The sequence below is a fragment of the Syngnathus floridae genome, chromosome 9 (genome assembly GCF_059516105.1).
Source record: "Syngnathus floridae isolate MCC-2025c chromosome 9, RoL_Sflo_1.0, whole genome shotgun sequence".
NCBI lineage: Eukaryota > Metazoa > Chordata > Actinopteri > Syngnathiformes > Syngnathidae > Syngnathus > Syngnathus floridae.
Genome location: NC_142421.1, coordinates 16,621,109 through 16,639,274, shown reverse-complemented (window position 1 = coordinate 16,639,274; position 18,166 = coordinate 16,621,109). Strand labels below are relative to the sequence as shown.

The following is an 18,166-nucleotide window of genomic DNA, read 5'->3' as shown; positions in this document are numbered from 1 at the left end:
TTGTCTGATAATCTACCAAATCTTTGAATTGAAGAATTTGTGATTTAATTAATAGCTTGTTCAGGGTAATCAGACTTGTATATAATTCTAATGGCCTTCTTTTGAAAACTATTCTGAATTACAACTTTGGATCTTATATTACTTTGCAACAATCTACTCGGTGACAGATTAGGCAGTATAATCACATATGTTAACTTCAGTGCCCACACTGTATTTATTTATGGTTATTTGTTAAATCAAGTACTGTTAGACATGAAATAGGAAGTGTTTAACATAAATGTTATGGCTACTCACCATTGTAGCTCGCTCCTGGTCAATGATATGAGCCTCTTCTTGCAGTGGAAAACTTGCAGCCAACAAACACCGTGGAACCTAAAGGAATGAAATTAAACATTAACATTTCGCCCGGACCAACATTCACACGTACAACGCAACGCGGCTACACTTCTGCTATTACAAACGTAAATCTCCTTCAACACAACGAGTGTTACTTACCGTGTACGCTCTAGGCAAAATTGGATGTGATGCAATTCCAAATCTATCTGAAACGGCAGTTAAAAGTAGAGTTACATCAAGTTTTCTTTTTTAATCAACACAATCATTTACAACCGTTGACCAGAAAGAATCGTCGAAATTCGACGTCCCCCACAAACGCCACGCTCACTCGCTTTTCAGGGCAACAAAAGTACTTCTTTTTAAAAACGATGAGTTGTACTTACCGTGTACGCTCTGGACGGTCCAGTTGCAAGCAGAAAATAAAAATATTTCTCTTGTTAGTCGTTTGTTACCATCCGCTGTGTCTTTGTCAACATCGCCGCCATTTTCCTACTTCCTGCTGCGAGCCGCGCCCACGGATTTAAATTTGGGCGGAAGCTCTTTCCATTGGCGTCGTTTTCGCATATAGCAAATCCGATTGGTTGGGAAGGGGGCACGGTTATGCAGCCGAGGGGTCCTGTGATCGGTGGGATGTAAAGTAGGCGTCGACGTCACGTCCGCGTCACGTGACCACGACGTGGCAGACGTCATATAGCAACCGCTGTTTTGTTTAGTAGACTTACAGTTGTTATGCATTGACATAATGGCGCACACACCAAATAGATTTAAATAAATTAAATAATTCTTCTGCCCACTCTCTTTTAAACAAGTTAACTCTCCCCGCGGATTTGAATTCCGGCGAAAGTTACGCCCATCGACGTCACGTATGTCACGTGACCACGACGTGGCAGATGTCATATAGCAACCGCTGTTTTGTTTAGTAGATTTACAGTTGTTATGCATTGGCATAATGGTGTGCACTCAAAATAGATTTAAATAAATTAAATATTTCTTCTGCCTACTCCCTTTTAAACAAGTTAACTCTGCCCACGTCCATTGACGTCTTGTCTGCGTCACGTGACCACGACGTAGCGACGTCATATAGTAACCGCTGTTTTGACCAGTAGACTTAGTTATTATGCGTTGACATAATGGCGCACTGGTTAGCATGGCCACCTCTTAAGCATGATGATGCGGGTTCGACGCCTGATCAATGTTAGCATGGAGTGAGCTGAAGTGCATGGCGCTGAAGATTTGAATCTTTGAAATGCGCTGAGGTCTGACATATCAGGCAGAATGGTTTGCCATCACGTTCAACAAAAAATAGAAACTTTCCCACTCTGATTAAAACGTCCTGTGTTCATCTACGTATTTTCGTTTTGCTGTGCATCTTTTCCCTGCCATTTCGAGAGCCCAATTGACACTCATAGTTTAAAGAAATGTGTTTGCCCATCCTACTTTGTGGAATTTCACCACATGCGCTTTTGACCAAAATACCAAATTGAACTCAAGTGAAGCCAACACGCACAACCCCCCCCCCCCCCCCCCCCACACACACACACACACACAAATGTTGATATGAACATAAAAGAGCCGCATGCGGTTCGGGAGTTGCGGCTTGGCCAAACCTGTACTATACAACTTTATTTGTATAAAATTTTCACAACAGCTGTCACACAAACAAAGCGGGAAAAACCGAAGACGTGCGTGTTCCGCCCACGCTGGATTTATTTGCACCTTTGAAAAGACACCGTATTGCCGCAGATGTGGCAAAGAGTACTTTTGGGCATCTGAGACGGAAGGATGTCCAAAGCATCACGTCACCTGCTCTGGTAGGCATGGTGGTGGGACGTTGAGGTCAACCGCTTTGGGGTTGGCTGACTCTTTGATCGCAGGATGCCACACACTTGAAGACAGAAGCAGAAAAGCAGAGCTAAATGCAAAATGTACTCACCGGTGACTCCAATTTTTTTCCCCCCTGAAGAAACAGCTGGACGGGTGGCCCCGGCTGGCCAGTGGGACTCTTGTTATTCTGACCCTTTTTAGTGCGCGTTTGGGGCAACAACCGTTTTTTGTGGCGCTCTCTTCTGGTTCAAAAGTGCCCTGCATGTGAATTTGCTTTTCCTGCCTTCTGATTGGATGAGCGCCGGTGTGACGCGGTGCCTCTGTCACCGTGGCGGGGGGTATACGTTGGCATCGGAGCGTCTGCCAACGTCTGAGACCGGCTGGCAGTGTATCGGAGGTGTCGAGTGCGGTGCCGCTGGAGCTCACTCACCAGCTGGTGTTAGGGCCACAGAATGAAGGCCAAGGAGAAGAATAGAAAGAGAAACAGAAACTTCTCCTCCAATTGTTTGATTTGTCTCTTCTGAGCTTCGATGAATTCTTTCAGCTCTTTGTTCCTCTAGGACGGACAAATGGAAAGTGGCATTCAAAAGCCAGTAAGCGTGCAAGTAAGTGCCGGGCTGGCTTTGGGCCCTTACCTGTTGCGCGCTGTGCAGCAGATCCATTCTCTCTTGGAGGATGCAAGCGTCGCGCTCCCTCAACTCGCACATCAGGGCTCGCTTCCATTGGTCCACGGCGCTCCTAAGCTCTTCTCTCTGATCCGCCGTCAGCACGTCATTCACGCCAGCGTGGCTGGCTTTTTCGCCGTCCGTGGCGGGGCAGTCCCGCTGCGGTAGCGCCTCGTACAACATGGCCTCCAGCTCCAGGATCCTCTGGGCCGCAATCCTCGTCCATCAGTGGTCCGGCGGGAGATTTGAGGGCGGCTTACCTTATGAGCCTGGTCCATGGAACACTTCCTGAAGTCCAACTCTTCATCCAGGTAGCCCTTCTGCTTGCAGAACATATCCTAGCACAGCTCAAGGTCAGAATTGTTGGGGCACATTGCCGGAGTTCCCCTTGGCTGATGTCGCGTGTCTGTCTACCTTCTCACTTTCAATGTCCAACATCTTCTGTTGAAGTGTTGACTTGGTCACTTTGATGTATTCTAACCACTGAGGAAAGGCTGCTGTCACATAAGCAGAATGCGAGAGCGTGCGTGGACGTGCGTGTTACCTTCTCGGCTAGGGTGAGAAGGGTCCTGGCGTGAATCACGACCACCTGCTCCTCGCTGGTGAGATTCTGCAAGAGCCCAAAGGCACAGCGTCAACAAGCTTCTTTCAGCGCAAAGCCTTCCAAAAGTCACATTTGAGCCGCCGAGTCTCGTGGAGTGCGAACATAAGGAGTTCGACATACACTTACGGCGTTATAGCCCAGGATGTCCAGCTTCTTCATCAGATCACTGATGACGATGTCCGGGGGAAAGGCGCAAGGAGCAATGTAAGGTGTTCTGGGACCTCGGGTTAAGGTTAGGGTTGCGAGGGACGCCTTACGTACGCTCACGCCCTCGGCCTCGCAGTAGATCTGCAAAGGGCTGAGGCCGTCTGGGAAACGGACTTGCAGAAACTTCAAGACGGGGGAGCGCCACTCCCTCTCCTGAAAGGCAGAGGCATGCATCCGTCCGTCCGTCCGTCCGTCCGTCCGTCACATCTCTGGCCTCAACACGCTTGTGCGAGTCTTCCCACCTCCAGCTCCAGGATGCGGAACTCAAGCAGTTCGTTTTGGTCTCGGATATCCTGGATGTGCTCTTTCAGACGCGCTTCTTCCGCCTCCATCCGCCTGACCTGAAAAGACAGTCAGACCTCATCTGCGGGGCTTCCCGACAGGTGTGACGCCAAGCGACTCCGCCCAGCGCCTTTCTTTCCGTCACCTTTTCGGCCAACTGCTGATTGCTCTGACGCAGCAGCTGCTTCTCCTCCACCCACTTGACATTCTAGAAGAGACAAACGCGTGGACAGCTTTGGAATGTTGTGTCATTTTCATCCACAAATTCTTTGGTTGACTGGAAAATGACATTTGCTTTTCTCCGCATTTTCCCAGCCACGTTCGGGGGGGGGGGGGGGGGGGGGGTTGGTCCAGTAATGCCAGACGGATGAGTGACTGAAGAATGTAGCTATTTTGTCTGAGAAAAAGGTGTGCTCATTGATGAGCTTACCTGTCCTTGTTGCTTCAGCGCTGACTCCAGATCTGCTACTCTGCTTTGATAGTGACCCATTTCTACCATCAGCTTTTCTCTGGTCTGAAAGGAGGAGGAGGGAGGCTCCTCCTCCTCCTTTCAGACCAGAGAACACCCGAGGCTGGGTGAGAACGGGGAGGCTGCGACCCGGCCGGGGGTTGCGGGAAGGGGCGCCACCTTGATCTCCTTCTCGGCGTCGTAGTCCCCTTTCGCTGGTCTGGGCTAGCAGAGCGTAGGCTCGTTGCAGCGCTTGATATTCTTGCGTCAGCTGGCGGTAGCGAAGCTCCGCCTCTTCATGCACACACCAATGCAACACAGCACTAGTACCAGAATCAGTCAGACCGGCGACAAAGCACCCGCGACGCAAAGACGAGTCCGATTCCAGGCTGAAGAGGAATGTTTGGTGCCAATACGCTGGCAGAAATGGCGGGCTACCTCTTCGGGTTCCGTGTCGGGGGTTCTGTCGGTGTGAAAAGACAAGGACGATCCGTCCGAGTCCACCAACACGTCTTCGTCGTAGCCGTAAAATGTTTCGATGACCTGCGGGCGCGGAAGCAAACATCTCTCTGAACAAACTGAAGCGACACCTCACGATGAATCGACGAGAGGAACGATAGCGAGAAAAAGGCCATTTCATCTTGCGCAACACCAAGCAGCCGCAAACAAACAGACTCACCTTGCAGGACCTCACGCTTTGTTCCTCCTCAGAGATTCTCGACGTCGGTATCGTAGCAGCAAATCTCTCTCCTGTCGACACAAATAATCCGCCTTTGAGATTCTTTGGATGCAAAGGGAACGAACGGCTCCGGCGCAGAAACAAACGCGACTCACAATGACATTTCTGACATGAGCTCCTGTCTCCAGAGCCTGAAAAACACGTCACCGGCGATGATTGGAGGGACGCTCGTCTTTTCCAAAAGTGACAACTACAGGGTGTGTCAGGGTTTTCCAGATTATCTTTATCGTATCATTGTTTTGCTTTGACTTTGACTGCGACCTGTAATAAATAATATTATTTATCCCTTATTTATCCCTATCGCTTATCCCTTCCTACACAAAGTCGTAAAACACCCCTTGCTATGTTTTGACTAGAGGTCAAGGGCTTCCTCTATTCAATCCACTCTTACACCCACCCTGTTTCTCTTAATTAAAATGCTCGTGCAGGAGCCGAGAGTCAGACTTCATTCGTACAACGGATGGACTCTCCACCTGCAGGTGTCCAAAAGAACTTACTTGTCTCCCGTGTGGTTCTTGCAAAATAAGTTGGAGCGAGCGCAACTCTAACAGGGTGCATTTTGCCACTAGCTGCCTACGGACAATGACGTCGCGCTCGCGGCTCATGGTTGACGGGCTGAGCAGCCGGGCAAGTCCGTCGTTTTCAGCGCACAGCGAGTGGCAAAGGCGCTGACAAAACGGGAGCTTTGAGCTGCTGAAAACGGCAAAACAAGTCTAAAGCGTGTTCAAACGCGTGCGCACAATGCTCCTGCTTGAAAGGTCGGAATTTAAGGGGCCAATTTTTTGGATGGCGGCCGCCGGCCAAGCTTTGGACGGAAAAGGTTTCCTGGCGACAGCGAGCGAGCGCGGCGCTGCCGTACGTGCACCGAGTCGCCTGCCTGAAGACCTTGGACAAGTCGTCGATGATGTGCCGCTGCTCCACAACTTGAAGGAACTCCATTTCACCGTCCTGCTGGCCGCAACCGCGGTCCAGGTCATTGAGCGAACTAGGCCTTCTCTGTGGAACACAAATGCAGTGGACTCTGTTGGCACGCCGCCGTTGTCCGCGTCGACTTACCAAGCTTGCCATCTCCTCGTTCTCCTGGGTGACAAAGCGCACTTTGTTTTCAAGGCGACACAGCACCAGCGAGAGTTCTTCATTCTTCCTGCTCAGGCGTTTGTTTTTGTACAGGAGTGGCAGAAACTGGCTTTCTGTTTCTCTCAGTCGCTTTAGCTGCAAGCATGAAGTGCGGGATGTGAAAGACGCACAACACGCGGGCCAGAACGTATCCATTCCTTTTGCATCGGTTTGAACGGAATCGTGGCTTTGGCTCCCAATAAAAGACATCTACCAGGCAACCGACTCGCCGCGCCGCTCAACTAATAAGCAAGCGCAATGGGTGCCTCGCTGGATGGCGCGCATCAAACGTAGCGCAAACCTTCAAGCGTGCCGTCAATAAATTACCAGTTCATTGCGCTCTTCAGAAAGCAGGGCGTTTCGATCCTCCAGTTTCCTGATGACTGCGCTGAGCTCAGCGATTTTCAGATGAAACCGTCGCGTGTCCCGATCCTCCTGAGACTGAAAACGCCCCGCAACACACACACACAAGCACTCGTTCAAAGTTCAAAACTGTTTTTGTGCTACCTTCCTCCAGCAACGAACTAAGTCATGCGTACTGCAAGTGTGTGATGAGGTGGCTTACGCAATGAAGAGGATTGCTAGTAGCGGCGTTGACCCCACTTCCAGGGTAGTTTAGGCCCGCCCTTTGGGAATCCCTCAGGGCAGCGATCTGCTGCTCGGCAGCCTGAGTCTGCAGCTGAAGGCGGTGGACGTGGCCGGCCCCAGGGCTTCATCCAAAACACTAACCGCTCTGTCTTTCAGCTTGATCTCATCCGTCTGGATGTACAAACGGGGAGCGCTCAGGCAGGCGGGCAAACTCATTTGCCAGAATTGTGACAAAAACAAAGAGAGCAACCGGCCAATTTTTTTCTTGAATCGACTAGAACACCTTTGCTGTGACAAAAGCGAAGCGAGCAACCGGACATTTTCTTCTTGTGAAATAGAATAGAATAGAATGCCTTAGGTGTCATTGCACTGCAGGTATACAACGAAATTGGGAACATAGCCACGCACCGCGCATCTGATCAGTCCTACCAGTCGGCGGATCTCCCTCTCGCAGTCTCTCTTGGTTCGGCTCAGCTCCTCCCGATGCTGGTGATGAGCCGATCGGAGCTCGGCCGCTCGGGACTGCCAGGCCTGCTGGGCCGCTGCCAGGGCTTCTTCCGCGCTCCTGGTGGAGGCGACACCGCTCGGTCTCCCGACACCGCCGCGTCTCCTCCACCTCCGCCAGCAAAGCGCCCCCCCTCCTCACCTGAGCAGACATTGCGCCACACCGGGCCGTTGAGACCGCAACGGAGCGCCGCGACGCTTACTGGGGACAAGCTACACAATACGGTAGCGGCCGCATCGAAGCCCGACGTGGCGTGCGGATAGTCAGACACGGATAGAGCGGATCACCTTGTCCATGGAGCCGTCCCTCAGGCTGAGGACCAAGGCATTCAGTCGCTGGATCTCTCCATCTTTGATTTTGATCACTCTCATCAGCTCCATTTCATGCTGCCGCAGTAATGTCTCCCTGGTAATGGCTAACTCTTTCTGCTTCTCCTCATGGAGTTTGCTTTTGAGTTCCGTCATGGCGGCGGTGGCACGGTGGTGCTCCGCCCGCAGGTCCTGACTTCTCTCTCTCTCCAGACAGCTGACCTGACATGACTTAGACTTAGACTTAGACAAACTTTATTGTCATCTTGTCTGCACATGGTGCATACAAAACGAAATTCCGTTGCATACGTCTTACAACAAAGTAGTGATATTGCAGTTGAATAGAAGTAACATACCCTATGAAAATATATATATATACATATATACTATATATATATATATATATATATATATATATATATTAAAAATAAGTATAAAGTGCAGCAGTGATAATTATGCAATAGTGCAAGTAGGCAAAACAGTATTCAAGAGTGTGCAGAGGAATGCTAAACCATGTATTAAACTTCTATTTAAAGGGTTTATACAAGTTCAGTAAAGTTGGTAGTGCGAGATAGTGCAAGATAGAGGTCCGTAGTGTCATAAAGTACAGTTCTGTGAATGTGTGATGCAGAGTTCAGTTTAGAGCTCAACAGTTCTAGTGTTCAACAGTCTGATGACAGCAGGGAAAAAGCTGTTGCAGAACCTGGTGGACCTGCAGCGGATGCTGCAAACCTCTTCCCAGAGGGCAGCAGGGAGAACAGTCCATGGTGGGGGTGTGATGGGTCATTGATGATGTTACGGGCACGGGACATGCAGCGCTGAGATGAAATGTCCTGAATGGAGGGAAGAGGAGCCCCTATGATCCTCTCTGCTGTCCTCACCACTCTCCTCACGTTCTTCCAATCGGAGGCGGTGCAGCCTCCACACCACACAGAGAGACAGCTTGTCAGAATGCTCTCTATGGTGCTCCTGTAGAACGTCCTCATGATGGGTGGGGGCAGGTGGGCTCTCCTCATCCTCCGCAGGAAGTACAAGCGCTTCTGTGCCCTCTTGACCAGTGCCGTAGTGTTCATAGTCCAGGTGAGGTCTTCTGTGATGTGGACCCCCAGGAATTTGGTGGTGCTGACCACCTCCACAGCTGAGCTGTTGATGATCAGTGGAGCGTGGTGAGGCTGTTTTTTCCTGAAGTCGACGATGATCTCCTTCATCTTCTCCTCATTCAGGATCAGGCTGTTTTCTCTGCACCAGCCCACCAGCTGCTCCACCTCCTCTCTGTAGTCCAGGTCGTTGTTGTCTCTGATGAGCCCCACCACCGTTGTGTCGTCTGCTGACTTCACGATGTGATTGGTGGTGAACCTGAGGACGCAGTCGTGTGTCATCAGGGTGCACAGCAGGGGGCTCAGGACGCAGCCCTGAAGGGAGCCTGTGCTGAGGGTGATGACATCAGAGGTGTTCTGTCCGACCCGGACTGACTGAGGTCTGTTGGTGAGGAAGTCTAGCAGCCAGTTGCGAAGGGGGGTGTTGAAGCCCAGGTGTTCCAATTTTCCTACCAGATGCTGTGGGATGATGGTGTTAAACGCTGAGCTGAAGTCCAGGAACAGCCTCCGCACATGGGTGTTCTTCTCCTCCAGGTGAGCCAGGCTCAGGTGAAGAACGGAGGAGATGGCGTCCTGAGTGGAGCGGTTTTGCCGGTCGGCAAACTGGAACGGGTCAAATAATAGGGGGAGTCTGGAAACGATGTGACCTTTAAGCAGCCTTTCGAAGCACTTCATCATAACCGGAGTCAGTGCAACAGGCCGGTAATCATTAAATGAGGTGATTTGAGGTTTCTTCGGCACCGGAATGATGGAGGCAGTCTTAAAGCACGCCGGCACTGTGGCTTGGCCCAGCGAGGTGTTAAAAATGTCTGTGATGACCCCAGCCAGATGACTTGCACATTCCCTGAACACACGCCCAGGAATGTTGTCGGGGCCAGGGGCCTTACAGGGGTTGACTCTCCTCAGGGTCTTCAACACATCGGCGGAGTCAAGGCAGAGTACCTCCTCTTCCTGATGGGGGACAGTTTTAACTGCTGGAGTGCCGTTTAGTGCCTCGAACCTCCCAAAGAAGTTATTTAGACCATTTAGAAAGTCAGCATCAACTACACCCACCGGGGGGGGGGAGGGTGAGTTGTAGTCTGTAATCGCCCGTATGCCTTGCCACATACTCCTGATGTTTTTGACGTCGTGGAAACGATCCTGAAATTTTCGACTGCGGTCTCGCTTCGCTATCCTGATGGCACGGTTCAAGTTGGCTCTCGCTGTCCTCAGTGTCTCCTTGTCGCCAGACTTGAAGGCAGAGTTCCGCGCTCGTAGCGTTTGACGTACCTCCTCAGTCATCCAGGGTCGTTGGTTGCCCCGGGTGATGATATTCTTAGTGGTGCTGACGTCCTCGGTGCATTTGTTGATGTAGGCTGACACAGTCATGGCACACGCATGTCTAATCTACATCGGGAAAACTGGGAGGGAGGGAGGCAGGCAGGGAGGCAGGCAGGGAGGCAGGCAGGGAGGCAGGCAGTGTCTGTCTGTTGAGGTTTTCACCTTGTTCTTCTCCTGCTGAAGTTCTAACTGGACGTCCATCAGTTTGGTTCTCAGCTCGTCATTGGCGGCCTGAAGGGCGTCCGTTCGCTCCGCCTTGGCCCGCCCTGCCGGAGCTCGTTTGGACATCTCTTACTCGAGTCTCGCCCGGTCGTCAGTCAGAGATCACAACATTTGTACCTGGAGAGCACAAACGCAGCGCTGTTTTCCACTGGCTTCGAACTCAACTTCAATCGGTACCGTAACTTACAACATCATAAACATAGAACTAGCTTGACTTATTCATTGAATAAATGCATTTGGTTCTTCAAAACTGCATCACGCAACATAGCGTGACCGAGACGGCCGTTATCCACCTGCGTGAAGTTATTTGGTGAAATGAATGAGATGTTTAAGACACCATCGTTCTGTCTCTATGTAGATGAAGGTAAATAATCGATTGCTGAAGGTCCAAAGGTGTTGTGATAAACAAATAAACATATTAGTGATTAGTGACATATTTGTGATAAACATATTAGGCAGGATAATCACATATGTTAACGTGACTGCCCACACTGTATTTATTTATGGTTATTTGTTAAATCGAGTACTGTTAGACATGAAATAGGAAGTGTTTAACATAAATGGAAGACGAAAGGGGTACTCACCATTGTAGCTCCTGCTGGTCAATGATACGAGCCTCTTCTTGCAGTGGAAAACATACAGCCAACAAACACCGTGGAACCTAAAGGAATGAAATTAAACATTAACATTTAGCCTCAACCAACATTCACAGATACAACGCAACGCAAACTACACAAACGTAAATCTTTTTAAACACAATGAGTTGTACTTACCGTGTACGCTCTAGACGGTCCACTTGCAAGCGGAAAATAAAGATATTTCTGTTGATAATCGTCGTGTTTGTATCCGGTGTCTCGCTCAAGGCCATTGCGCCCACAGATTTGAATTTTGGCGAGAGTTCAGCCTATTGACGTCATTTCCGCGGTGTAATACCCGCATATCTGAAACGGCAAAGTTAAGAGTAGAGTTAAATAAAGTTTTTAGTCAACGCAATAATTTACAACCGTTGACCAGTCGAAATAATCGTCGAAATTTGGCGTCTGTGGCTGGAAGCAGACGCCGAGTTCGACATTCCTGCCAAACGCCACACTCCCTTGCTTTTCAGGGCTAAAAAAAAACAGTTGTAATTACCTTGTACGCTCTAGACCAGGGGTGTCAAACTCATTTTTTTGGCGGGCCGCATTGTAGTCATAGCTTCTTTCGGAGGGCCATTATGACTGTCAACCCAAATAAATGTATGAGCACCTCATATTATACACAGTAAAATCTACAAAACAAACTGACAAAGGACTCGTTTTCAAATCAGACGAATAAAAACTGGTCAAATATTTTTAAAAAATATATATTAAAAGTGAAGACAATTTGCAATTCTATTAATGACACACAAATGTCATGCACAATTTGTCTTCGCGGGCCACATAAAATGATGTGGCGGGCCGTATCTGGCCCCCGGGCCTTGAGTTTGACACCTGTGCTCTAGACGGTCAAGTTGCAAGCTGAAAACAAAAATATTTGCCTTGTTAGTCATCGTGTTACTAACAGCTGTGTCTTGTTTGCCAGAACTGCCGCTTTCCTACTTCCTGTTGCAAGCCACGCCCACGGATTATAATTTTGCCGTGAGTTCCGCCTATTGACGTCATGTCCGCGTCACATGACTGCGACGTAATATTATCTAAAACTGTTTGTGCGGTATTGTGTTGTTCTGTGCGGTATTGTGTTATTCTGTGCGGCGTCGTGTTGTTCTGTGCGGCGTCGTGTTGTTCAGTGCGACGTCGTGTTGTTCAGTGCGGCATGGTGTTGTTCAGTGCGGCATGGTGTTGTTCAGTGCGGCATGGTGTTGTTCAGTGCGGCATAATGTTGTTCAGTGCGGCATAATGTTGTTCAGTGCGGCATGGTGTTGTTCAGTGCGGCATGGTGTTGTTCAGTGCGGCATGGTGTTGTTCAGTGCGGCATAATGTTGTTCAGTGCGCCATAATGTTGTTCAGTGCGGCATGGTGTTGTTCAGTGCGGGATGGTGTTGTTCAGTGCAGGATGGTGTTGTTCAGTGCGGCATGGTGTTGTTCAATGCGGCATGGTGTTGTTCAGTGCGGGATGGTGTTGTTCAGTGCGGCATGGTGTTGTTCAGTGCGGCATAATGTTGTTCAGTGCGGCATGGTGTTGTTCAGTGCGGCATGGTGTTGTTCAGTGCGGCATGGTGTTGTTCAGTGCGGCATGGTGTTGTTCAGTGCGGAATGGTGTTGTTCAGTGCGGCATGGTGTTGTTCAGTCCGGGATGGTGTTGTTCAATGCGGGATCGTGTTGTTCAGTGCGGGGTGGTGTTGTCCAGTGCGGGATGGTGTTGTTCAGTGCGGCATGGTGTTGTTCAATGCGGGATGGTGTTGTTCATTGCGGCATGGTGTTGTTCAGTGCGGCATGGTGTTGTTCAGTGCGGCATGGTGTTGTTCAGTGCGGCATGGTGTTGTTCAGTGCGGCATGGTGTTGTTCAGTGCGACATAATGTTGTTTAGTGCGGCATAATGTTGTTCAGTAAGGCATAATGTTGTTCAGTGCGGCATGGTGTTGTTCAGTGCGGCATGGTGTTGTTCAGTGCGGCATGGTGTTGTTCAGTGCAGGATGGTGTTGTTCAGTGCGGCATGGTGTTGTTCAATGCGGGATGGTGTTGTTCAGTGCGGGATGGTGTTGTTCAGTGCGGCATGGTGTTGTTCAGTGTGGAATGGTGTTGTTCAGTGCGGAATGGTGTTGTTCAGTGCGGCATGGTGTTGTTCAGTGCGGCATGGTGTTGTTCAGTGCAGGATGGTGTTGTTCGATGCGGCATGGTGTTGTTCAGTGCGGCATGGTGTTGTTCAGTGCGGCATAATGTTGTTCAGTGCGGCATGGTGTTGTTCAGTGCGGCATGGTGTTGTTCAGTGCGGCATGGTGTTGTTCAGTGCGGCATGGTGTTGTTCAGTGCGGCATAATGTTGTCCAGTGCGGCATAATGTTGTCCAGTGCGCCATAATGTTGTTCAGTGTGGCATGGTGTTGTTTAGTGCGGGATGGTGTTGTTCAGTGCAGGATGGTGTTGTTCAGTGCGGCATGGTGTTGTTCAATGCGGCATGGTGTTGTTCAGTGCGGGATGGTGTTCAGTGCGGCATGGTGTTGTTCAGTGCGGCATAATGTTGTTCAGTGCGGCATGGTGTTGTTCAGTGCGGCATGGTGTTGTTCAGTGCGGCATGGTGTTGTTCAGTGCGGCATGGTGTTGTTCAGTGCGGAATAGTGTTGTTCAGTGCGGCATGGTGTTGTTCAGTGCGGGATGGTGTTGTTCAATGCGGGATCATGTTGTTCAGTGCGGGGTGGTGTTGTTCAGTGCAGGATGGTGTTGTTCAGTGCAGGATGGTGTTGTTCAGTGCGGCATGGTGTTGTTCAATGCAGGATCGTGTTGTTCAGTGCAGCATAATGTTGTTCAGTGCAGCATGGTGTTGTTCAGTGCGGCATGGTGTTGTTCAATGCGGCATGGTGTTGTTCAGTGCGGGATGGTGTTGTTCAGTGCGGCATGGTGTTTTTCAGTGCGGCATAATGTTGTTCAGTGCGGCATGGTGTTGTTCAGTGCGGCATGGTGTTGTTCAGTGCAGGATGGTGTTGTTCAGTGCGGCATGGTGTTGTTCAATGCAGGATCGTGTTGTTCAGTGCAGCATAATGTTGTTCAGTGCAGCATGGTGTTGTTCAGTGCGGCATAATGTTGTCCAGTGCGCCATAATGTTGTTCAGTGCGGCATGGTGTTGTTCAGTGCGGGATGGTGTTGTTCAGTGCAGGATGGTGTTGTTCAGTGCGGCATGGTGTTGTTCAATGCGGCATGGTGTTGTTCAGTGCGGGATGGTGTTGTTAAGTGCGGCATGGTGTTGTTCAGTGCGGCATAATGTTGTTCAGTGCGGCATGGTGTTGTTCAGTGCGGCATGGTGTTGTTCAGTGCGGCATGGTGTTGTTCAGTGCGGCATGGTGTTGTTCAGTGCGGCATGGTGTTGTTCAGTGCGGCATGGTGTTGTTCAGTGCGGCATGGTGTTGTTCAGTGCGGAATGGTGTTGTTCAGTGCGGCATGGTGTTGTTCAGTGCGGGATGGTGTTGTTCAATGCGGGATGGTGTTGTTCAGTGCGGCATGGTGTTGTTCAATGCAGGATCGTGTTGTTCAGTGCAGCATAATGTTGTTCAGTGCAGCATGGTGTTGTTCAGTGCGGCATGGTGTTGTTCAATGCGGCATGGTGTTGTTCAGTGCGGGATGGTGTTGTTCAGTGCGGCATGGTGTTTTTCAGTGCGGCATAATGTTGTTCAGTGCGGCATGGTGTTGTTCAGTGCGGCATGGTGTTGTTCAGTGCAGGATGGTGTTGTTCAGTGCGGCATGGTGTTGTTCAATGCAGGATCGTGTTGTTCAGTGCAGCATAATGTTGTTCAGTGCAGCATGGTGTTGTTCAGTGCGGCATAATGTTGTCCAGTGCGCCATAATGTTGTTCAGTGCGGCATGGTGTTGTTTAGTGCGGGATGGTGTTGTTCAGTGCAGGATGGTGTTGTTCAGTGCGGCATGGTGTTGTTCAATGCGGCATGGTGTTGTTCAGTGCGGGATGGTGTTGTTAAGTGCGGCATGGTGTTGTTCAGTGCGGCATAATGTTGTTCAGTGCGGCATGGTGTTGTTCAGTGCGGCATGGTGTTGTTCAGTGCGGCATGGTGTTGTTCAGTGCGGCATGGTGTTGTTCAGTGCGGCATGGTGTTGTTCAGTGCGGCATGGTGTTGTTCAGTGCGGCATGGTGTTGTTCAGTGCGGAATGGTGTTGTTCAGTGCGGCATGGTGTTGTTCAGTGCGGGATGGTGTTGTTCAATGCGGGATCATGTTGTTCAGTGCGGGGTGGTGTTGTTCAGTGCAGGATGGTGTTGTTCAGTGCAGGATGGTGTTGTTCAGTGCGGCATGGTGTTGTTCAATGCAGGATCGTGTTGTTCAGTGCAGCATAATGTTGTTCAGTGCAGCATGGTGTTGTTCAGTGCGGCATGGTGTTGTTCAATGCGGCATGGTGTTGTTCAGTGCGGGATGGTGTTGTTCAGTGCGGCATGGTGTTTTTCAGTGCGGCATAATGTTGTTCAGTGCGGCATGGTGTTGTTCAGTGCGGCATGGTGTTGTTCAGTGCAGGATGGTGTTGTTCAGTGCGGCATGGTGTTGTTCAATGCAGGATCGTGTTTTTCAGTGCAGCATAATGTTGTTCAGTGCAGCATGGTGTTGTTCAGTGCGGCATAATGTTGTCCAGTGCGCCATAATGTTGTTCAGTGCGGCATGGTGTTGTTTAGTGCGGGATGGTGTTGTTCAGTGCAGGATGGTGTTGTTCAGTGCGGCATGGTGTTGTTCAATGCGGCATGGTGTTGTTCAGTGCGGGATGGTGTTGTTCAGTGCGGCATGGTGTTGTTCAGTGCGGCATAATGTTGTTCAGTGCGGCATGGTGTTGTTCAGTGCGGCATGGTGTTGTTCAGTGCGGCATGGTGTTGTTCAGTGCGGCATGGTGTTGTTCAGTGCAGAATGGTGTTGTTCAGTGCGGCATGGTGTTGTTCAGTGCGGGATGGTGTTGTTCAATGCGGGATCATGTTGTTCAGTGCGGGGTGGTGTTGTTCAGTGCAGGATGGTGTTGTTCAGTGCAGGATGGTGTTGTTCAGTGCGGCATGGTGTTGTTCAATGCAGGATCGTGTTGTTCAGTGCAGCATAATGTTGTTCAGTGCAGCATGGTGTTGTTCAGTGCGGCATGGTGTTGTTCAATGCGGCATGGTGTTGTTCAGTGCGGGATGGTGTTGTTCAGTGCGGCATGGTGTTTTTCAGTGCGGCATAATGTTGTTCAGTGCGGCATGGTGTTGTTCAGTGCGGCATGGTGTTGTTCAGTGCAGGATGGTGTTGTTCAGTGCGGCATGGTGTTGTCCAATGCAGGATCGTGTTGTTCAGTGCAGCATAATGTTGTTCAGTGCAGCATGGTGTTGTTCAGTGCGGCATGGTGTTGTTCAATGCGGCATGGTGTTGTTCACTGCGGGATGGTGTTGTTCAATGCGGGATCGTGTTGTTCAGTGCGGCATAATGTTGTTCAGTGCAGCATGGTGTTGTTCAGTGCGGCATGGTGTTGTTCAGTGCGACATAATGTTGTTTAGTGCGGCATAATGTTGTTCAGTGCGGCATAATGTTGTTCAGTGCGGCATGGTGTTGTTCAGTGCGGCATGGTGTTGTTCAGTGCGGCATGGTGTTGTTCAGTGCAGGATGGTGTTGTTCAGTGCGGCATGGTGTTGTTTAATGCGGCATGGTGTTGTTCAGTGCGGGATGGTGTTGTTCAGTGCAGGATGGTGTTGTTCAGTGCGGCATGGTGTTGTTCAGTGCGGCATAATGTTGTTCAGTGCGGCATAATGTTGTTCAGTGCGGCATAATGTTGTTCAGTGCGGCATAATGTTGTTCAGTGCGGGATGGTGTTGTTCATTGCGGCATGGTGTTGTTCAGTGCGGCATGGTGTTGTTCAGTGCGGCATGGTGTTGTTCAGTGCGGGATGGTGTTGTTCAGTGCAGGATGGTGTTGTTCAGTGCGGCATGGTGTTGTTCAGTGCGGCATGGTGTTGTTCATTTCGGCATAATGTTGTTCAGTGCGGCATAATGTTGTTTAGTGCGGCATGGTGTTGTTCAGTGCGGGATGGTGTTGTTCAGTGCGTTATAATGTTGTTCAGTGCGGCATGGTGTTGTTCAGTGCGGCATGGTGTTGTTCAGTGCGGCATGGTGTTGTTCAGTGCGGCATAATGTTGTTCAGTGCGGCATGGTGTTGTTCAGTGCGGGATGGTGTTGTTCAGTGCGGGATGGTGTTGTTCAGTGCGGCATGGTGTTCAATGCGGAATGGTGTTGTTCAGTGCAGGATGGTGTTGTTCAGTGCGGCATGGTGTTGTTCAGTGCGGCATAATGTTGTTCAGTGCGGCATGGTGTTGTTCAGTGCGGCATGGTGTTGTTCAGTGCGGCATGGTGTTGTTCAGTGCGGCATAATGTTGTTCAGTGCGGCATGGTGTTGTTCAGTGCGGCATGGTGTTGTTCAGTGCGGCATAATGTTCAGTGCGGCATAATGTTGTTCAGTGCGGCATGGTGTTGTTCAGTGCGGGATGGTGTTGTTCAGTGCAGGATGGTGTTGTTCAGTGCGGCATGGTGTTCAGTGCGGGATGGTGTCTTTCAGTGCGGCATGGTGTCGTTCAGTGCGGCATGGTGTCTTTCAGTGCGGCATGGTGTCGTTCAGTGAGGCATGGTGTTGTTCAGTGCGGCATGGTGTTGTTTAGTGCGGCATGGTGTTGTTCAGTGCGGGATGGTGTTGTTCAGTGTGGCATGGTGTTCAGTGCGGCATGGTGTTGTTCAGTGCGGTATCGTGTTGTTCAGTGCGGTATCGTGTTTCTCAGTGCGGTATCGTGTTGTTCAGTGCAGTATCGTTGTGTTGTTCGTATTGTGTTTAACACTTAGCCTCTAACACTTAGCCTCTAACACTTAGCCTCTAGCATCTAGAAGGTAAATAAATAGGAAGGAAGGACTCACCGGTGACGTCTTCGCCCACGTCCAAGCGTTGTACTTTGTATTTTCATCCTTCTGACAGTGGAAAACATAGCCAACAAACACCGTGGAACCTAAACGAATGAAAGAAAACTATCATTTGGCCACAACCAACATTCACAGATACAACACAATGTGACGTGCGGGGTTGAGGTTAAAGGTTGAGTGAAGGGCCCTCGTTTTAAACTACTTTTTTGAAAAGGATTGGGAACAAGTAAGACGTATTTAATTTATTTAATGGGAAGTAGTAAGAGCTATTGAATTTAATCTATGTATTATATTCTATTGTATTGTATTCTGTTGTATTCTTTTGGATTGTATTCACACTAACCCCACTAAAACTTCAG

The 18,166-nt window shown here is 50.0% G+C and overlaps 1 protein-coding gene and 2 long non-coding RNA genes across 5 annotated transcripts; all 3 read right to left on the bottom strand.

The window, feature by feature from the left end:
- Positions 1–2,037: 2,037 nt before the first annotated feature.
- LOC148393700 (janus kinase and microtubule-interacting protein 3-like) lies at positions 2,038–3,199 on the bottom strand. The gene is made up of 2 exons (XM_088385740.1): positions 2,796–3,199; positions 2,038–2,716 (listed from the first exon to the last, which is right to left on the bottom strand). Exons 1-2 carry the CDS (start codon positions 3,006–3,008, stop codon positions 2,600–2,602), a joined length of 330 nt encoding a protein of 109 aa, XP_088241866.1. The 5' UTR covers positions 3,009–3,199; the 3' UTR covers positions 2,038–2,599.
- A 361-nt stretch (positions 3,200–3,560) lies between these two features.
- LOC148393699 (uncharacterized) lies at positions 3,561–6,975 on the bottom strand. 3 transcript variants are annotated; one of them, XR_015860334.1, is made up of 5 exons: positions 6,787–6,975; positions 5,046–6,662; positions 4,064–4,909; positions 3,879–3,977; positions 3,561–3,789 (listed from the first exon to the last, which is right to left on the bottom strand). It is a non-coding gene; the product is annotated as an uncharacterized LOC148393699 (long non-coding RNA). The 3 variants fall into 3 exon arrangements; XR_015860333.1 differs by having other exon boundaries at positions 3,561–3,977; positions 5,046–5,116; positions 5,201–6,662; XR_015860332.1 differs by having other exon boundaries at positions 3,561–3,977.
- Positions 6,976–10,843: 3,868 nt separating this feature from the next.
- LOC148393698 (uncharacterized) lies at positions 10,844–17,916 on the bottom strand. The gene is made up of 4 exons (XR_015860613.1): positions 17,805–17,916; positions 11,393–11,478; positions 11,035–11,202; positions 10,844–10,922 (listed from the first exon to the last, which is right to left on the bottom strand). It is a non-coding gene; the product is annotated as an uncharacterized LOC148393698 (long non-coding RNA).
- Positions 17,917–18,166: the final 250 nt, after the last annotated feature.